The 20,938-nt window shown below is 31.9% G+C and overlaps 1 protein-coding gene across 3 annotated transcripts in view; it reads right to left on the bottom strand.

The window, feature by feature from the left end:
• Positions 1–16,661, bottom strand: part of LOC145962562 (uncharacterized) — a 60,806-nt gene extending 44,145 nt beyond the window's left edge. For all 3 annotated transcript variants that reach the window (XM_083083746.1, XM_083083745.1, XM_083083747.1), the window contains exons 1-2: positions 13,754–16,661; positions 1,113–1,154 (exon numbers count right to left, since the gene is read on the bottom strand). In XM_083083746.1, coding sequence (XP_082939872.1) covers positions 1,113–1,154; positions 13,754–14,240 — 529 coding nt within the window. In that variant the 5' untranslated portion in view covers positions 14,241–16,661. The remainder of the gene's footprint in view (positions 1–1,112; positions 1,155–13,753) is intronic.
• Positions 16,662–20,938: the final 4,277 nt, after the last annotated feature.

Genomic DNA, 20,938 nt, shown 5'->3' with positions numbered 1-20,938 from the left:
CACGTCCCCATTAGATACGAAACTCATCCTCGGTAATCATTTTCAAGTTGTCGTATCTTGTTTCGAGCGACATCGCTTTGCGGGCCAAACGGGCCGCGCTTAATGGTTCGGAAAAATCGAAATCATCGCGCGCATGAATACGTAAGCAGTTTTTTTTTCTCTTTCAGTGTGCACATGATGTCATCATATGGCGATAATGGTTATGGCATCTGTAGAATTCATTATCGGAGAATTATTATTAGAATGACGATGACTTGGTATTCATTCATTATGATTATGTTTTTTCCCATCTTACTCCCCGTATTTGTATTCATATTCATTAACGAAATTGATATCTTCTTTAATCTTTGAAATGCCTCGCAAAAAAAATGATGACCGATAAGTTATTACGTAACATAATCATTTATTATTAATGTATAATTGACTAATGCAAATTTGCTATTTGCATAATTTCACGCTTGTAAAAGAAGTATGCGACTCGAAAATATTATTTTTATTACACAGGGAGGAACAAGTATATACCGTACGTATAATATATAGGTACAATCAATTTTTCACAGTTCTCGCATCCGAAAAGCGTCATAAATTCAACGTGACGACATGAATGAGTTTACGATTTTGGCAGTCGCTTTCGCTACCTTGAGAAAGAAGTCTGGTAAATTTCCGTGCGTTTCACGACATGCGTAAAAGTTTCGTGTGAATATTATTAAAAACGTTATATCTTTTCGTCGTTATCTTGTGAAACTTGGAGTTACGATTTTCTGAAGAATTATGATATATTTATACCTATATTTTCTCTTGAAACTATCTATTATAAAGAATTAATCTATTGTATCTTGTTGCAGCTTGTTATAGTTTATTGAAAATAAATTAATATACTTTATTGAATTTCTTTCAATAAATGTGACTCGTGCATTATTGTAAAAATTTACGAGAAATCAAAATTAATTATATAATTTTTATATTTATGTTTCAAAATATATGTATTTTTTATATGAATTATTTGGATCACACATCTAATTAACATCATGCATTGTTACATTGCAGTATTATATTATAATTGGAAATATGTAATAAGAAAAATCTTAGAAATATTAAAATTAAAAACATACCTGGACTCGTATTTGGAAATGATCCTTTTGATTGCGAAAATCCTAAAATAGAAAAAATATGTCTTTAATATACCATTTATCAACAATAAGAAAAAGAGAGAATATTGTAATACATTTATTTTTTAACCAATAAAATCCGAAATTATATTTATATTTATATATAAAATTAATAAAATAATAATGTTTAAATAACTTTTCCTTGTTGTGTACACGCACATAAATATCAATTATCATGACAAGTCATAAATGGTGCGAAAAATAATAATAATATTAATCACAATTAGTTTTTATAACGTTTTTGCAAATTCATAGTTGAAAATAATTGAAATTGTGTTAGTTATATTCAGAGAATTATTCTGGGATATCAATTAACACATTTTGTCGAAAGTTTAAACCTCTCTGCTATGAACTGATATGTAACATTTATTTAAAAGAATGAAATAAGAAATTAATTTATAGTTTATGTTTTCAACGCGCTTTTAAATAAATAAACACACGTTAATGCGAACTGTGATTAAAGAGCAGAAAGAAAGAAAAGAAAAAAATTATGATTATTTTATAGCTACCTAAGATATTTCAAATTTCAGTGTTCTTTATTCTTCCTGCAGAAACATACATTACGTTTCACTCAAATGCGCTACTTTTAATTATTCAACATGAGAATTAACCGTAATTTAATTAATTAAAACCTCATAAAAAATTCTCTCTATGCTGGAGAAAAGAAAACCATGACACAGGTCTCATTAGAATGATTATCAAAAGAATCCTCTTTTCTATTCCCCTGACTATATTGATTTCAAACCAACCAAGTCAAAGTTCAAAATTTCCATTGATTCTCTAAAGAGTTTCGAATAATTTTTACCAAATTAATAGATAAATTAATAGATAAATAAAGCAGATAAATACATAAAAATAGTAGATAGATTATAGATGAATTATATAAATTAATAGATAAATTAATTAATAAATAAAATTAATAATTATAGCTATAAATTTTAATTCATCTTTAATATATTATGTATTAATTATTAAATTGCTTGCGTACAGTGAAAAAGCGCACAAGATTCGACGGTACAAAGACGTTGTTAAGAGGAAAATAAACACTATGTATATTAAGACGCTTCACGGTGCAGCCATTTTCTAATAAAGTCGTCCGCGGTGTAGACCCTGGGGTGGCGAAAAACAGGGGTTGAAAAAGATTTGCCTGGCTTCTAAGAAAGTTGGGGCTTGTTGGCGGCTACGAGATAGATTCTGTTTCACTGAGGGAAGGTTGGTGATGATGGTAGTGGAACTGCTCCCTCAAATGACTTTAACGAGCCGGCGTCTTAAAATGGGGACGCCAAGCTTGACCCGGGGTTTGCGCGTTTGTTTGATAAATTAACGTGGAAAGGTGTGGTATACATTGACGAGAAATTTAACAAGCTTAACTTATTTGTTTGGCGTAAAGCAAGATATATTACCTTGAAAGAAATCGGTTTATAAATGGAAACGTTTGAGAGTATAATGTAAAATTTTTGTATACGCGCGCGAAAATATTCTGCAATTTACTCTGCATTTATTAAAGCACTGAACCTCTCGCGCTTATAAAAACATAATTTAAAGTCTTATATATGATGAGTGCAAAACACATAATTAATTAGTTCAAACTCTGCATTCGTCGCAATAATATAATTAACTCGACAGAATAATCGCGACAATATACGATTTTTATTAATTAATTCTGAATTTAATTTTGTTATTTTCAGTCGAGATGTATAAAGAAGGTAAACCGAACATCTTATCGAATTAATTTTCACGTATATTATAATGGATAGAGTTCTGAATCACCATTTTAAATCACGTTGAAGACTCTTCTAAGATCACTTCAAAGTTTTCGACTTTTTCGACTTAAAAGTAACATATTTTTGTGATAAGTGTAAGTGTGATATATAAGTTTAATTTAATAAATAGTTTAATCAGCTTTAATCATTTCGATCTAGAATTATGTTCAAAAATGTTAATAACATCAGCGTTACAATTATATAATTTCACATGAGTTTGTTACACTTCATCTCCGAAACAAGGATTACATGCAGAAAAAAGTAAATTTTCTACTGTAATATAGGTGAAAATCAAAGCGATGGATAAGGTAGAATCTTTTCGAAAGGTCTTTTTTTTTACTATAAAGGATATACTAAAAAAAATCATACTAATTGGATAGAGACGCAATTATTTCATTAAACGTTATTGTTTTTTTTTTCACAATACCGTCAATTAATTGAAAGATTATGATACGTGATAACGTGAATATCTGAAAACGAAAACGTCACCGGAAATCGAGCTCGCATTCAACATAAATTGCACACATATATCGTGTGCGGAATTGTTCACTTGAAATTCGAATAGCGTGTTAGGCTGATACGGCATTCTTCGGTTTTTCCTATTCGTTCTCCTTTCACGGGATCGGCGGTTGCCGAACGCGGTGAAACTTAAACCTCAATCGCGCACCCGGGTGGAAGGTTTCAGATTTTTTTGAAAACCCCATAATGCGCATCGCCTTGTACCGGTTGACACGAGAGAGGGGGACCAGGCAGACCCCCATTGAGAAAAATCCGCTTCCTAGGCTCGTGTTACCCGGCGTATTTTGACAAGATCTTATTGTCGTCGCGCGGCTAAGCTCTATTGACCCTATTATGGTCCTATTAGTATTATACTAGGATTTGCGGTTACTCCTTGAAAGGCGTCTTCTCTACGGGTCTCTTTTACGGGTCGAAGAAGGCGTGCACGCGGACGGCTGCGGAACACGTCGGTCCATTCAGCACGTTACTCGAGCGTATCTTCTCGATAACATGACATGCGATTTCTCTCGAAAGAGTCGCCATTCGTAATTTTATGTTTGTTGCACAGCGCGTGGGGTATCTCTCTTGCTTTATGATTTATTGGAAATTTGAAAATTTTTTATAATAATTGAAAAATAACTTTTTTAAGGTTAGTTACTTCTCCTAATTTTTTAAACGCGACAAGAATATGCTCTTCCTTTTTGATTCACTGAAATATTTAATCGAGAAATTAACATAAAAAAAAATAAATAAAAATGCCATTAATGAAAAGAGAAGATTTATAAAAAAAATTAGGTACTGAATAAATCTAAAAGCGCAAAATATAATGGAAGGATTAACATATAAGAGAGAAAAAGAGAAAGAGAGAGAGAGAAGGACAGGGTAGAAAGGGTAGTAGGAGATATGAGTAATGAAGGGATGAACGGAAAGGGTGGTACATACACGAGCAAAGTAAGGATTAGCAAGGAAAGGATCTCGCAGACGGGGAAGAAAAAGACAACTGTACGAGGTGACGAGGTGAGCAAGAAAGATAAAAGATTGGGGAAAAGAAGTGCGGAGGAACATGTTGTGGTAAGAGGCGATGAAGGGAAAGAGGAACGACGATGTACGTGTGTTCGAGGCGTGAATTCATATATGCCCGCGAAGCACTCTTTAGCGAGGACAATCGAGGTGTCGGGCTGGAAATCCGTACCGATTTGAACGACTTACCCGGACTCGTTTGAAAGCTTAGTAACAATACGTCGGTGTCCACGGAATGTGCACGCGTTTGCGCGTAGTATTATATAAATGAGCGACACAAATAGTGGATAGAATTTTATTTATTTTATTACATTAATGTCGCTCAATTGCTTAAAGTATTATGTTCGTTATTGAGTTCAGTATTTTGCTGTGTCAACGAACTCCATTGCCGAGACTCATCGATAATTTAGGGTCTGGGTTGATTAAACCCACCTAAACCCTTCTATTTTCCCTTCGGTTCTCAATAATAAGATACCACACAGTATTGCTTTTATATAACCAGTAAATGTATTTAATACATAATTATGAACAGTTTAGAAAAAGCTTATATTGATTATTTTTTAATTTGTTTAAATCTGCAGTTATATTTCCACATTTATTATCTATTACATATGTCAGAAAATCTTTTGTAAAGAAAATAAAATTACATTTGTGATATGAAGGAAAAATAAGAAGCATTATGATAAATAGATTATTTTTTTCTATCTATATATGAAAACTATATATAATATCTTGTTTAAATACACATGTGCACACACATTTCTTATTTATAATTTAATAGAATAAAACACTCATAATAATTACACAACATAATATAATTAATACAAGTGCATTCATTTTCTTCGTATGTAATAACTTTTAAATTTAGCAATATAAATAGAAAACACATAATACTTTAATCAAATTATATAATAACAAATAGTATTATAATTTTGAATAAAAAATATTACGCATGCAAATATAATTTAACGCATACACAATGCAAAAGGAATTATCCTCTGATTTAGATGAAAGCTTACAGATTTAAATATAATCTTAAAATTTTGTTCTCGTCCTGCAGCAACCCCCAAAGTTCAGCTTTCGTGGAACGCTATATTTTCGCGCGCAGGGCACGGTAATGGACATAGTTTGTCGGTAATGTCCGAGACTAATTCCCGTGTTATTTCATTAACGTCCCGCAGGTCCCGAGGGGTTAAAGCTTCTACGCCAGCCGAGGGTTGCCACTGTCGCGCCGACGCCATAGCTAGTACTCTCTCTCTCTCTCTCTCTCCCCCTCCTGCCCCTCTCCCCGGTTCTTGCCGGTTCTAGGGACTCGTATCGGGCGCGTGTCAAAGGGTGAGAATTTACGAGATGGGTGCACAGCGCGAAAAGGCCGATTGATAGTCGGCTGTGTATGTACGCGCCGCCTTGAAACAATGCCGACAAGTTATGGTGCAACGGGACGTACCCCGTTTAACGCGCATGATTTTATCGGGGGCAATAGATCGATACCGGTTTGTTCGTCGACATCGCGACGTTAGATTGATAACTCACAATTGAACGCAGCTCTCCTCAGTCGTGCGAGATTTTCTCGATTATATATATATATATCGATTAAACATCGATTAAACAATTATTATCTGATAAGGGAATTAATATAACGGATAAACTGTATAAATTTTGTAATGTTTACAGATACACTTAATCGTGTAACTAAATTTTCGAGCAGCTAATAAACGTTTTGCACCTTGTGATTGCATTTTTAATTCATTGCATACGTTTTTATACAGGTAAGGCAGATTTTCAGAAAATAGAATATATCTGGAATATGAATTTATTATATAACATTATATATAACATTATATATAACATTAACATATGTGTGTAATTTTATATAAAATTGTTACATTACTCTACGACAATTAAATATTAATATAAGATTTAATTTAGGGATATGCCTTGTGTTTTATTGATATTTCTTGCATTATATATTTAATTAATTTACATATTTAATTATATCATCGTCACCGATAAATTTGGAATTTTAATGTTATCTTGCGTCAAAATATATTATGCTGAATAATCCGAGTAAAATTCCGTATCTCGATAATCGGCATAGTTACCAGGCAAAAGCTATAGAGCGTGAAGTGGCGCTTTCGGTCGGAGACCCGAATTGATTTGTCGAAGCGGATTATACGATTAGACGATTAGATGAACTACTGCGGCGACGAGGGTCAAATGATTGACATCGCGCGACAAGAGTATAATGAGAGAAAATTATTTCTCTGTCCGAATCGGAAAAACTCGTGTCAATCAGTGAGGAAAATAGAATTAGATTATTATGATGAACAAAGATAGGGTATCCAAATTAGCAACTCATATGTATGATTTAATTTTCGATACTAAAATCTTCTTTTAATAAAAATATCAAGGAAAATTATTATTTAAGTTGAGAAATACATAAATAAAAGATAGCTCAGTAAACATAAACGTGCATATTACACAAAATTCTATCAATTTATTAAATATGACAATTGTTTAAAAATTTTCAGTATTAAAGAAAATGATTGTAATAAAAATCTTCCTTAAAATAATTAAATAATAAAAAAAAACTGTAACATTTTCTAATTTAAAACTAACATTTTCAAATTTTTTACTTCTGTTTCATATCATTGATTTTATAGTAGACAAAAAAACAGAAGCATTTTAATTATTATATTTTAATTATTATTAAAAATAATAATTGCGGTAAAACTATACGCTGCGAACTAAAATGTAATCATTAAAATGTGCATTACAAAATGTACACGGAGTTCTTGCTTTCGTTATATGAGAATTGGAAAAATAAAATAATGAATTCTACAAACGTTATTTTGTTGAAATAATTTTACATCATGTATACAGATATATATATTGTAATTTCATTACATATTTTTTCCATATATGTAAGCTTATGTCGTATAAAGTTAAAATTCTAACTGTTAATTCTATTTGTTAATTAAATTCACAATAATCCAAAAATTGTTAAAATGATTACACTAATATAAACTATTATAGTCGAATATGAAAGACTACATTTTCTTTTCTTAATTAATATGATGCTTATTATTTCTCTTATATATACATGAAAATAAAAATTTCATCAAATGCCTTTAATTTGACAACTCGAGAATATTATTATTTTCAATAGAGAAAAGGGGAGTGCAAGAGAAAAACAAGGCAATAAAATAAATAGATATTGCATAGTTTATATAAAAATCTATTTACTTTTTCGATCACAAGCGACTAAGAATTTTTCTTACAAGGGAAGAATTGAAACAAGATCACTTTGAACGTGTATAAGGTAAATTGCAACGCATTTAAAAAAAAGAAATGTCCATGCTGGAAGACTAAAATTTTCCTCCTCCTAGCGGTGAGTGCGCCTCGGCAGTGTTATCCAATTATTCTAAGTTGTTAAGGCGAGTTAGGGCGCTTAAGGGACTAAATTAAGACATTCCGCGCGACAAATCTCCCAAGAATCTCAATTAACTTCTCTAGGAGCGCCAGTACTTTAATTAACTGTTTAATTTCGTTTAATTTGCATTCGCGCGCGCGCGCAATTGCATAAGCCAAACCGGCTACCGCCACTGCGTTGCATTTTCCTGCGAAATAAACTAATGAAAAACCCTCGGAATATATTTGAATTATATCGAAAAATGCAAGATACCCCTCGGTTATAGAGAAAATGCCATTTATTTTCTTTTTCAGACGCCAGTCTGCAGTTTCAGACTCTTCTCTACTGTCTCTGTGCGAATAAATTGCTTCTTTTTACCTTTTTTTCATCAGAGCTGCTGCTGATGACTTTGAAGAATACTCTAAAAAGAAACTTAAATGTTTTTATTCACCGTAAAAATTCTTAGGTTAATACGTTTTGAAATTTTTAACTGTATTCCTATATCCTATATAACTTATTAAAAAAGCAAGTAGAAAGTACGAAAAAGGAAACGTCACAATATTTACATCTTATAAACTTTATAGATATACATATTTATATATTTATACGTATAATATTTAATAGTAAATATTAATGTGCTTTAATATAATCCATAATTATATAGTCATATCAATACAAGTAATATGTTAATATTATGTGAGATACATTGACGTATAGAAAACACACACATACACAAAATACACACAAATTTTTGCTATCTTTTGTTTACTTTATATTAAAAATTTTATGTTTAATTTAATTTAGTTTTAAATAATTTAATATCTGTTACGCATAATATATATAAAATTGATTTGATTGAGTTTAAACTGATATTCTACAAAGAATAATAATCATTAAATTTTGTTTTAATATTTTTTACAATATTATATATAAAAAAAGTATACCGTTCTTATTTAAAAAGTTTAGAATAATCTTCCTCTTAAATTTTTACGAAAAAAAATTTCTAACTATTTTATTGTAAGTTATAATTAGCATTAATCAGATACACTTTTGTCTGCAACTCTTTTCTTCATATATACATTTTTATTATCGCGTTGTCGAGATATCTTAATTTCTAATATTTTAATGCATTTTTGATTATTCATGTAAATAATTCTTTGTATTAAGTGTAAGTTTTGATGATCCTGTTATAATAAATAAATCTAATATGTATGTACATATGAATAATCAAAAATGCATTAAAATATTAGAAATGAAGATATCTCGAAAACGCGATAATAAAAATTATTTTTAGCAATAAATACATCGGTTTATAGCTTTTCAAATCCTGAACATAATTGCGCACACGCATGCACATATATATAATATATAAATAATTATTATAATTATTAAATAATTATTATTATCTTATTTGCAAGATTGCGTCATTTTATCTTGCGTAAAGCGGAACAGCTGAGGTCGTTCTCGAAAGTTAAGTTCTCGTTCACATCAATCAAGTACTACTTTATCAAGAGAATTTTATTTTATATCAATTTCATCACGCTAATTTGCATGACGAGCCACTTGCGCGTGGCCGCGCAAAAGATTACAAATTCGGGCGCACAAATTTATGCAAACGTAGTCGGCGCGCCGCGACGCTCTCTTATGTGTAAGAGACGCGCGGCACTTTTCTCGGAAACAAAGAGCGCTGACGAGTTTGTAAACCCGCTAATTTGTTCAAGACTTCTTGCTCTCGAGCTATCGCGCGCCCTTATCGCGCGAAATATCGAATGTACGTACGTACACACGTCTAGAATCGACATATGTGTAAACGGCGTACATGAAAGTCACACATGATCGCCCTCTCCCTCTTCCCTCACGCTTTGAAGTACTAATCAGTATCGATTTGTTCCTGCAAACCATGCACCATGTTCGTATCGCGCGCTTGCCATTCTCTCCGCTCCTTCTTTCCGCTCCGCGGATTTTCCAGAGGAAACCATTTCGTCAGAGGCGTGACTGCGCGAGAACCGACGACGAATGTCTGACTACGCACCTAGGGTAAAAATACGCGGATACGCGAATGCGATAACTTCCGGTGACATTGACATGCGCGATGAACGCGAGGGGCATAATTTTCTCACTATCATTATATTTTGGATAGCGACTTTAGATAATAATTTAGATAAGTTTTTTTAATTGATGAATCTAGATAGATTTTTTTATTTGATAAGTGTGTTGAGTTTATTGTATTAAATTTTCGATTTTTTCGACTCCATCGTTTATAAAACTCAGAAATTTTTAAATATCAAATTTAATAAAAAAAAGAAGCTATAGGAAAGAAAAAGAATATATGTTGCTCTCAGAAATTCCGAGATTCGCGATCGCATTTGATTCGCGCCTTTCGCTTCCTAGACGTCGCATCGTGTCTCGAAACTGCTTTTTCGGATCGTTTGAAGTCGGCAATCAACTAAATTGCCTATCAACGCCTGAGAAGCCCGCTCACGCACTTCCCTTCCCTGCGTCTTCTTCCTTTTTCTATTCACACACATGCTCTTCTCTTCCTTTCTCACTTGTTGGTATCATCGTTATATACCTTGCTTTTCTGCGCGAGAATCCTTCCGTCTATGTTTTCTACCTCCCTTCTTTCCCACGTGACATTATATTACATTTTTCAGGACGGAAAATCAAATACATATTTTCATGGTTGAATATAATTTCTACCATGCCAGACTCTCTGAGAAATCAAAAAAGTCATAGTTTATCGTAATTTAATTTTATTGTAATCCTTATAAATAAAGATGTTATTAATGTAATTATATGATTATAATAACTTTTATATATATTTAATTAATATTTTAAATATTAAGTTTAATTCTGATCTAACTATTGGTTGTCCTTTTTTAAAGAAAGAAAAAAAAGATAAAGAATATGGTTAACTTAATTAAATTTAATTAATATGTGTTCATAAAATTACTCTTTAATATATCAAATCTAATCATTTAGGTATTTTTAAATAAAATCTTTTATAAAGTGATCCTGAATTCCTTACTTTTATAAATAATCTTTCACACATTCATGTATGGTAATTAGTTTTCTTTATAAAATACAAAAATTTTTGGATAAAAATTTGCACTAAAATAAATAAATGTGCATAATCAAAAATAAATTTCTAGATTTCCTTATAAATCTGAGATTGCATTTTGATCAAGGATTGATGTAATAAAATTATTAAAAACTACTTTTTGAATTTCTCCATAAATTTACGGTGTATTTACAATTAAAGATCAATGTAATTGCTATTAAAAACAAATTAAATAGTTGGCAATCTAACGGTAATAAGTCTTGGTCTGTGCTCTCGTCTTTAAGCCTGTTTAAGTTTTAAGACAAAAACGAACGAATGGAGCACATCAAATAAATGCTGTGAAACGAGGTGCCAGAGTGACATTTGAATAGAATGGTAGATCCTTTGTGTGTTCTGTCTGGAACTCGACACCCGAAAATCGTTCTCAAAATTCGTTCTACGTCGCGAAATCTCCAATGTTAAGTAGCGATATACACTACATTAAAACTATATATACCGTGAAACCAAAATATGTTACATATGTATATGTATGTGTAATATGCGACTTTTACGAGATAAAAATTTTAATTTATACAACTACAATTTCGTAGGTAATAAGATAATTTAATTATTAAATTATCTTATTCTCAAGATAAAACTGTTAAAACAAAAGATAAAACTGTTAAAACAAACACTATAAATGGCGTTCATTTGCATGAAATATATGATGGAAAAAGAGATTAAAATGCGCGCTTTAAAAAAAGAATTCTTTGTGTGCTTAGATTTATATATGCAAATCTTATTTTGATATATATAATATTCATAAAATTTATGTTTTTCTATGTATTTTTTTATTCGATGCTCGAAAATGTAAATATTATTTTTATATTGTAGTGTCACACATGCTACGTGCACATACACAAATAAACATGATAATATAATTTTATATAAATAGTTTAATAATAGTGTAATAAAATTCTAATTTAATTTCATATTCTCACCTTTCATTGATAAAATTGTAATTTGGTTTTATTTCTTTATTTCCTCATACTTTAATAAATTATAATTTAACTGTAATAATAAATAAGTAAAACATAATGTTAGTAGTTATAATAATAAATGAGAATAAAACTTACACACACATAATATTTAATATTTCAATGTTATGTTTAAAATATCAATATCATATCAAAACAAGTTGAGAACAGTTGTATGACGGACGGCCAGTTTTGTCGATGCTCTTTGTGTTTTGGTGAGACATTGCAGGCCTGCCTAACACTCAACTCATTATACCACTAATTATTCATAACGTTGAGGATTATTCTGACGAAAATAAATCAATTCCCACAGCGTATTCTCACTTCTTTTCATTCCTTCTTTCTCTCTGCTCTTGATTCTAACACCATAAAAATATGCATTTCTTTTCAAAAAAGGTCGTTTATCACACTATCTTTACTGTGTGACGTCTAATATTACGTTTTATCAATAATATGGAAAATTTCTATCAAAAAATAGCCAATGTGCGGAGAGAACTAATGTATATATTTATAAGATATGGAGTTATTTGTTAATTATTTGTTTATGCGCTGCAGGGGTGAAATAGTCTCAACTTACAACATGTAATAGTTCAGCTTTTCACCCGCTAAATGCGTCAATTTGTGCCCAATTTAGTGGCAAATCAACATACTCGACAAATAAAAGTTTTCTGCTTTGATCGAGTGATGGACATTGGAGGGCACTCGGTTGGCGTTTTGTGTGTATTGAGAATGTAAGATGGCTAAAAGCAGCTGCCGATTGAATACAGTTTTCCCGAAAATTCCCTCGGATTCTTGGCGCATACAATGCCGACGGCGCGCGTGGACGCGCGACAAAGATGTGTCGATTTTCGGTAATTTGATCTTGAGTGGCTCTCTGTTAAGTGATAGCTGTAAGTGGCAGTTAAGTGCTTGTTTCATGCCAGAATGACGATACGCCTATTAATTTACTTTGACTTGCGAAACAGAGGGTCATAAGTTCAATCTCGTTCGCAATTAACGTGCAGTTTATCATACAATGAATATATCGTCCAAAAAAGGATTGCTTATTATAATAATAATATGTCAATTAAAATTAGCTCTTTTTGTGCGATAATTATCTGATGATCGGTTATTCCTCAATTTTTTATTTATTTTGATTAGAAAATATATTATATGATATATTATATAATAAAATTTTAAATATCTTTTATGCAAACTATATTGATGATTACAATATAAGTAGGAGTAAACATAAATGTCTTAAATGTTTTTATTATTAATATTTATATTATGATTAGCTATTAATTCATATTTTAGTATGTTTCAGAAATTATATACAATAATTGTCGATATTTAGATATTTGATTTTATACGCATTAAATATTTTTTTGGCAGATAAAAGATAAAAACAGAATCTTTTATATTCTATTATTCATATTTTTAAAGAAAAAGAAATAGACGTGAGCCAAAATGAATGATTTAGTTCTATGTAAATTAGCACACATTATTTGCATGTAACGTCATTTATAAGCGATTGATAGAATTGTCTATCGACAATATTGATCCTGAGTAAGACAAAGAATCATAAGAAAAAAAAACTCTTAGCGATTGTGAACATTACGTTATTAGCGTATCAATTATATTGAGAAATATATTAAAGAAATTTTATAATATACTATCTACATACTTACACACAAGAGTATAAATTATAGTCATTAATTAATACAAATTATTGCCATTCTTATCGTCTTCACGTAACTGAAGCTCATTCCCTCACATCGGCTCTAACAGGACGATAGCCGCCAAAAATCGGAAATTTAAAATCATCGACTTACCATGAGGCGGTGTATGCTGAGTTGGACTATGTTGATGATGATTCGTGGTTACAGCCGTACCAGGAAGTACATGCTGCGCATGTGCCGCGGGATGCAGGTTGACGCCGGGCGGCGATGCCGGAAGTTGGCCCGATTGATGTACCTGATGATGCGGTACATGGTGGGCTGGGTGGGGATGGGGCGGCGGTAGAAAGGCGGCCGCCACGGCCGCCTGCGCATTCAGGTAGGCCATCCTCGAGGCCGTGAGATTGCCCAGATTCCCCAGATTTCCCAGATTCCCCAGATTGCCTAAATGATTTAAGCTGGGCATGTATTCCCATAATTTCGAGTGATGAGGTGCAGCTGGAGCGTAGGAAACAGCCGAGACGCCGGCGGGCGGCGAACTTTGCGGAGATCCCCCGCGATCGGTTCCGCTCCGGTTTCCGGTACCGTCCAGGCCCAGCAGCTCTTGAATCGCGAAAGCTGATCGTTGCTGCTGCTGCGGCATCTTCGGATCCTTTGACTGAGATCACACGGGTTCAAAGCATTCTCAGTTACTTGTTCATTGGAAACCAAGTGATCTGTGTCGATCTTCGATCCATGAATTTCACGATAGGCATGTAATGAAAGTGCTGACAGGCGGATATTGGGTCGAAACTGGCCAACATCAAAGTGCACATTCAAGAGAACGAACTTATCTATCCTGTCTTCGTGTGATTGTTCGTTCGTGTGATTATAAATATTAGGTCTCCTGGATCGTTGTTCGGTTTCTTCGAAAGATTCTTCCAACGTTCAGGAACTCGATCGAAGAGAATCGTTGTATATTTCCTGGATTCTTGATCTCGTATTGGATTATAAATTAAGCACAGAAATTAGAGAATATATTGCAAAATTTTTTACGAAGTTAATGCTAGTTTCAATAGGATTTGTTGCAAAATTGCCAAAATGAACGTAATAACGTTTATAAATCTGCTAGACTCTGACATCATCGTGCGACGGTTATTGCCATACAATGTTTCATTGAAGTTACAAAGTATTTTCTTTAAGGCCGTTCAAAATTTTATTCTCTTAAAGTCGTATTATGTGCACGATTGGCATGAAAAGAGGCCTAGCGACGCATAGATCTAACAAATCATATGGCGTTTTCGTACATATTTATGAAAACTAAGCTTCTTTAATAAATATTTACAGCGAATGCAATACTCTGCGATGACAGAATACGATTTATTTCGATTTATCTTCGTTGTGTTGAAAGATATCGCTAGCAAACGATACTCTTGTCAATGTTTCATTAACCGTCGGCAATGCGAACAATAGGTTCCATTAAGTAGAGCTCGAAAAATTCTATTTTTTTTCGTTTATATCGCGACGATGTATGATTTTTACTTGCTTTTGTGTTCTTCACTTCGTTAAAATAAATATTTCGTTGTGATCAGGTACAGATTGCTCTGTCCGTCGTTTGTCACGACACTGTTTTGTGCGCGTGTATGCAAAGTTACTTTTTTAGTATAACTCGAAAGTTTGCCTTTTCTTTTTGGCATTAACACTAAACAACACACGCAAAGAGTGTCGCGCATAATAGTCAAGTTTCACTCATAGAAGCACGTGCAAGCTTGATCAAATTGTTCTGTACTGACAAAATCATCTTCTTTCATTTTCTTTGAGAGAGAAAGATTGATTTCAAAGGTAACCGGTGAAATTTCGCTTGTCAGACACGATGGGGATGATATCGACGCATCCAAATCTGGTGGTCACGTCCTAAGAAACGCGCAAACAGAATGATTCGAAGGTCAAAATCAACACTATTCCAAGAGTTTTGACCAAGATTCATCGGCACTCTCGATAAGAAACGCCAATCGACGTATGTCTTGCGTATATCTCTTACATAGATTATATCCAGGACATTTTGATCACTCCCATGTCCATACCATCCCTCTTCAACAATTGATATTACGCGTTTGTTAGAGCCAAATTGGGTATCTTCCTGTCACAGAATGATTTTCAGATATTCTCCAAGTGTATATGAGACCTAAAGGCGATGAAACGCGCGCGTAACTCTCTTCAATTAACATCCGATCGAGACTTGGTCATTTTTGAAGGAGCGGGCAATAAATATCGTGACGTAGATCACTTCATAGGGATGGTCCCGACGTGAGAGCAGCGTATTCGCCGTCGTGGCGCAACCGTGTCGTCCTCGCGGTGTTAAGCAACTGAGCCGTCGAGCAGCGCGGGGTTGCTCGGCTGTGCGCGACGGGTAACGAAGAAAGGAAACCCCCCCGGGGGCGGCTAGTACGAATGGTACATGCACCCACACACATAGGTACCCTTCGGCGCGCGCGGAGGGTGGTGTTTCACCCCCCACTCGCCTGACCCTTCTCTTCTGCCGTGCCCGCAGACTCGCTCCCCCACCTCCCCCGATCTTTCACCCTCCGTCCTGCGATCCCTTGCGTACCTGGGCGACAAAGGCGCCTCCGCTACTTTACGCGACGGCAGTGGCCGTCTCGTATCGCGGATTGGTCGGCTTTTTGAGACGGCCAGCCAAGTAGACATAGCCCTAGTTACCAGCAGGAAGGTGGGGTCTAGCAACGTCGACGCCTCGACGTGGCTACGCCTACGGCGGGAGCGGTTCACCATGGAGAAAAGAGGGATTTTTCTCGTTCGGCAACGATCGTGAGATGCTTGGTGAGCCCGAGTGATGCGAGCCAGCCGTGAATAAACACGAGTCTGGATCATGAGGTGGTAAAGTAAGAGCTTCCCTGTGATCCCTTATATTTTTCTTCAATCTTTCTTTTTATTTTGTATCATTATCCTTATGAATATTATTATTTTATTATTGGTATTTAATATTATTATTATTATTTTATTATCATTATAATTTTATCGATTTTTTTGTTGCTGATGTCACAACCCACTCATCCAACCACCCACCCACCCACCTATCCACCCATTCATCCACCCATCCACACACACACACACATACAATGCATACATACACACACACATACAATACATACACAAGTAGATCTAATTAAATTATTATTATTATTATTATTTTATTATTATTATAATTTTATCTTTTTTTTATTGTTACAATCCATAATGTTACAACCTTTTAATGTTAATGCTCCACCCATCCACCCACTCACATACCCATCTATCCACCCACCTACCTACCTACCTACACATATATATATACACGCGCACACGCGCACACAATACATACAAATAGATCTAATTAAATTATTTAATAAATTTGCAAGTAGCTTTCAATAAATAATATTTTTGTCTTTAGATTCATACTTCAATTAAAGCAGAGAAAAAAATTGTTATTTATCTAATACATTTCTTATAATTTTTTATATACGTTGTATAACCATTGTGAAAAGAGGAACGTCACAAATAAAATTTTAATATAACATATGACATCACCTAAGCAAATAATTTATTAATTTGTTGTTAGCACAGAGATCTGATAATGGTTAGATTTATTAGATTATGGATTCATGATGTGATGAAATTATTTATTTAATTAATTGATAACATGAGCTGAAAATGATGTAGATTGTATTGAATTCATTGCACTACCATTATATCATAAGCTATCGGTATTTCCAGGTAATTACAAACATGCGTTCTCTCGTTTCTATTGTTAAACAATTCATCAGTAATACTGCACAATTACGAATATCAAATGATTATAATAGATTCTATTTTAAAGGTACCTTTAATTATCAACTAATCTTTCGTGGCAAAATTCATACCCTACTTTTTAAAACGCAACACTATTTTTTATAATAACAATTTTATTTTATTTATAAACTGTGATTTTAATTTTTATATTATGCTTTAATTACATGATAATTATACACTTTTTGCTGTTCTATTAAACTTTATGTAATATTAACATTTACACTAAATTTTATTATTTTAAATGCGTGAAATAATTGTGTGCAATTACAAATAGTTTAATATAATGTTATTTATGATTAAAAGCAGAAAGTATAGTTAAATAGTATAGAAATATTGTAATATTAATGTACAAATAATAAATGTTGAATAAAAATTTTACAGTATAAAATGTGAAATCGTAAATACACATATATATACATATATACAAATGTAATTTGTAAAATCAACATTTACAATTACGTATTGTTATAAAGTTGTATTTACATATATAATTTTTTAAACTTTACTTAAATAAAATCATCAACTATTATTGAGATAAAATATTACCAAGATTAGAAAATACTAAATCTAGATATTTAGCATTGTTGAGACTTACACACATATACATTGCATCTTGTGAAGAATGATTGTGGCGTTGTGAAACTGGCTTTCGTTCAGATCCTTTATTAATACTGTGGGAGTGGTCTGGGTATCGGCCAATCAGAATACGCCACTTCCAACCCTCATTGGCTGGGATACAAATCGATTTATAACTCACCCCGATGATGAACGAGTATGGATACACGCCCTTAAGGCCGTTCTGCTTAAGGTCGATTCTTCTCGCAAGCCTTCCAACACCGCCAATTCAACTGTAGGAAGGTGGTGGTGGATTTGGTAGCGACAACTAACGAAAGATGGTAGGAAGGGTAGAAACTTCTGATCCCCGACGAGATTTCCGATAACATCAGACAGTATTTTTTCAAAAGTCTCCCCAACGCGGTCGACTCGTAATCAAAATTAAGCCATTTTTGAAAAATGAGATTTTTCATTCATTTTCTCATCCTGCTTTATTTCTCCTTTCTCCTCTCTATAATTCTTATAATTTTTATCTTTTTATTCTTTGTATTTTACTTATATATTGCTTACTTATATATTGCTTACTTATATATTACTCATATATTATTTATATATTATTGTGTATATGTGTGTGTGTGTTTTATTTAATATATTTTTATATTTTTCAATTTTGCTAAGATTTTCCTTACATAGATATATAAGATGTTGTCATTATAAAGTTTATATTCTATTCTGTAAATTATTAATTCATAAATTATTCTTCCAAACAAAAATTGATTTTGCTTATTAGATAGCTGTATATCTATATAAGACTTCAAAATTTTATATAAACGTAAATCTAATATCTCTTATATGATATAAACTATATAATATAAATTATATGCTAAGTAAAGAGATATATAGAATGTTTTAAAATTAAATATTTCTTTAGCAGATGTTTTGGTCAATTTGGAAATTTATTTTTCTTTAACATATCGAGAAAAGTCATTATTTATTGCAAATTTCTATTTCTTTTATTATAAACAAGCTATTTTATAAGATGTAAAATTTACTTCAAGTTATGGTGAACAAAGGATACAAAATAACAAAAATAAAAGAATACAAAAATGAAAAATGTCTATAAATATATGTTCTATTTGATTTTGTACCTAAATTGTAGCTAATTTTGTGCTCCAATAATATATAGCTGTATATCTTTTTAGAAAAGATCATCTAATGCAAGCCTGCAAATTTTATCATATTATAGAGTTTCTCAATTTTTTAATAATTTCGTATTCAATATTCATAATTCAATTTATTGAATTTATTGGCAATTTTGTTGTATATATAGACGGAAATGATATCAAATAGGACATATTTTATAGAAACATCATTTTATTCATTCATTATTTTGTTACTTTTTATGCACCATTGAAGAAGTCTTACATGTTATCAAATCCCTACATATTTATATTAATAATTAAATTTTAAATTAAAATTCTATTAAAATAAAGTTCATTTGAAATTAGCCGAGAAACATAGATTTCTTACCTCTTCAAAAGATTAGTTTGTGTAGAAAATATTTCTCTTCAATTATGTACAATTTACAAATAATTGACATCATGTTCTTTCTTTAAAACAATCTACTTCAAATTATTCAGAGAATCTATCATTATAAATTTGAGATACTCAAATACATATGTACATATATGTATAAAAAAGGACAATATGTCCAAAAATATAAATTATTGGACAACAACTTATGTTTATTGCAAATTTTAATTAAAAGAAAACTATTATTTAATAGTTATATCCAATATTTTTATAAAGATTTTTAACTACAATATATTATAATTGCATCTTTTTTGTTATAGTTTTCAGTTTTAATTTTATTATGTATACATTTAGGAAACATAGCAAATAAATAATAACAATTACAATACGTTGATTATAACAGCAATAAAAATATTATAATAGATTGAATAATAATCAAGTTATATAACATTCTTCCCGAATTTAATGTTACGAGTGATATTTACATTGCGTTAAATCAACGTATGCGGAAGACGGACATCCATCTCTAATGACATTCAAGCACAGTATTTAACGTATACGTAAATGGTCACAAAAAGCAATTGTAGCACAGTACAATAGCGCAAAGTTGAGCGCCGGGGAACGTAAATCGACGGGAATTCTGCAAGCCTCTTTGCAGCCCAAAGGAGATGTCTCGCGTCCGTAGCTTTGTTTCGTTGAAAAATCTCCGACTTCTTCATTCATTTTCTCGGTCTAAGAAAGATGTATAGAAGAGAGCTAGAGCCTCCTTCGCGACCCTCCCTTATTTGCTACTAGCAGCAAAGGATTATTGTATACTTTGCGCTGCGAAAGCACTAACTGACGGCAGAGGGAAATTTCTGCTGTTAATGCATCGTTGTTTATAGGAAGATGTTTAAATTACTACTTGAATATACTTTTGACATTTATACATATTCATATACATATATTTATATAATAATACACACATAGGTGCGCTTATCATATTATGTATTTGAAGATTATACCATATATATTTGAATTAAAAATTATAATATATATTACACATGTTGCTAACAAATGCAGCATAAATAATGAAGAAAGATATCAAATAAGCAATTATATAAAATCAATAAAATCAATAAAAATATTAATATTATAATTAAGATTTTATATTTTTGATAATAGAGAAAATCCTGATGTCGTCATGTTAATTAAAAACATAAAATTATTTGTATAATTTTATTATTATATATTATATTTTATCTTTATTGATAAAATTATTTTTATGAATTTTATTTTTATAATTAATTTAAGCATGGATTAACGGTAGTATTAACAGTTTAAGCGATCTTATCTAAAATTTTGACTTTTCTAAAGTATTACGACTAATTTTATACTTCCTGACAGCATTGGGCTTGAATTTCCTGTCGTTTAGAGTAAATTATCCTG

The sequence above is a fragment of the Camponotus vicinus genome, unplaced genomic scaffold, assembly GCF_025532165.1.
Source record: "Camponotus vicinus isolate PSW18456_S1 unplaced genomic scaffold, iyCamVici1.0 SCAF_12, whole genome shotgun sequence".
NCBI lineage: Eukaryota > Metazoa > Arthropoda > Insecta > Hymenoptera > Formicidae > Camponotus > Camponotus vicinus.
Note: the sequence above shows the minus strand (reverse complement) of the source record. Positions and strands in the feature narration are given on the sequence as shown.